This window comes from Nanorana parkeri, unplaced genomic scaffold, assembly GCF_000935625.1.
Source record: "Nanorana parkeri isolate BGI_ZX_2015 unplaced genomic scaffold, ASM93562v1 scaffold3600, whole genome shotgun sequence".
NCBI classification, from domain to species: Eukaryota; Metazoa; Chordata; class Amphibia; order Anura; family Dicroglossidae; genus Nanorana; species Nanorana parkeri.
This window is the reverse complement of record NW_017309868.1, coordinates 21,473-22,181: the sequence shown is the minus strand read 5'-3', so window position 1 is coordinate 22,181 and position 709 is coordinate 21,473. Positions and strand designations below refer to the sequence as shown.

General features: G+C 58.5%; 1 protein-coding gene across 1 annotated transcript in view; it reads left to right on the top strand.

The window, feature by feature from the left end:
• Positions 1-709, top strand: part of LOC108803320 (intraflagellar transport protein 172 homolog) — a gene marked incomplete at its 5' end in the record, with an annotated part of 31,082 nt that overhangs the window by 15,175 nt on the left and 15,198 nt on the right. The window contains 2 exons of the mRNA XM_018575167.1: positions 103-256; positions 547-638. Of these exons, the coding sequence (XP_018430669.1) occupies positions 103-256; positions 547-638 (246 nt within the window). The remainder of the gene's footprint in view (positions 1-102; positions 257-546; positions 639-709) is intronic.

Here is a 709-nt window from a genome sequence, read left to right as displayed (position 1 = left end):
CCCCTCTCTGCGCTCCGCCCCTCCCCCTCTCTGCGCTCCGCCCCTCCCCCTCTCTGCGCTCCGCCCCCTCCCTCCGTCTCACTGTGGCGTGTCTCCTGTTAGGTGGAGAAGCGGGAGGAGGTCAGAGAGTGGGTGTTGGCCGTGTCCATGGATCAGAGAGTGGAGCAGACTCTTCCTCTGGATGAACGAGGAGCCTTCCAAGGGTCACTTGTGGCCACAAACAGTGGAATCCATTCGCTGCCGTGTCTGATCACCGGTGAGTTCTCTCTTCTTGTAGGTGGTGACCTCATCATGGGGGGTCCAGGAAGTAGGGCCCTCCTTGGTCGGGGTTGTCATGGTAACGACACGCAGTCAGTTTTCTCAGGCTGATGACATGCGTGTCGGCTCTCCGCAGGGTTTCCGGTTCTGAGGAATAAAGTGGTCTTGTAGGTGGTGACCTCATCATGGGGGGTCCAGGAAGTAGGGCCCTCCTTGGTCGGGGTTGTCATGGTAACGACACGCAGTCAGTTTTCTCAGGCTGATGACATGCGTGTCGGCTCTCCGCAGGGTTTCCGGTTCTGAGGAATAAAGTGGAATTCAAACAACCCGGAAAAGCTGCCAACAAGGAAGATTGGAACAAGTTCCTGATGGCCATTAAGGTGATTTCCTGTCCCCTCCCCCTCTCCCCCGTCCTTCCCATCCCCCCCTCTCCCCCGTCCTTCCCATCCCC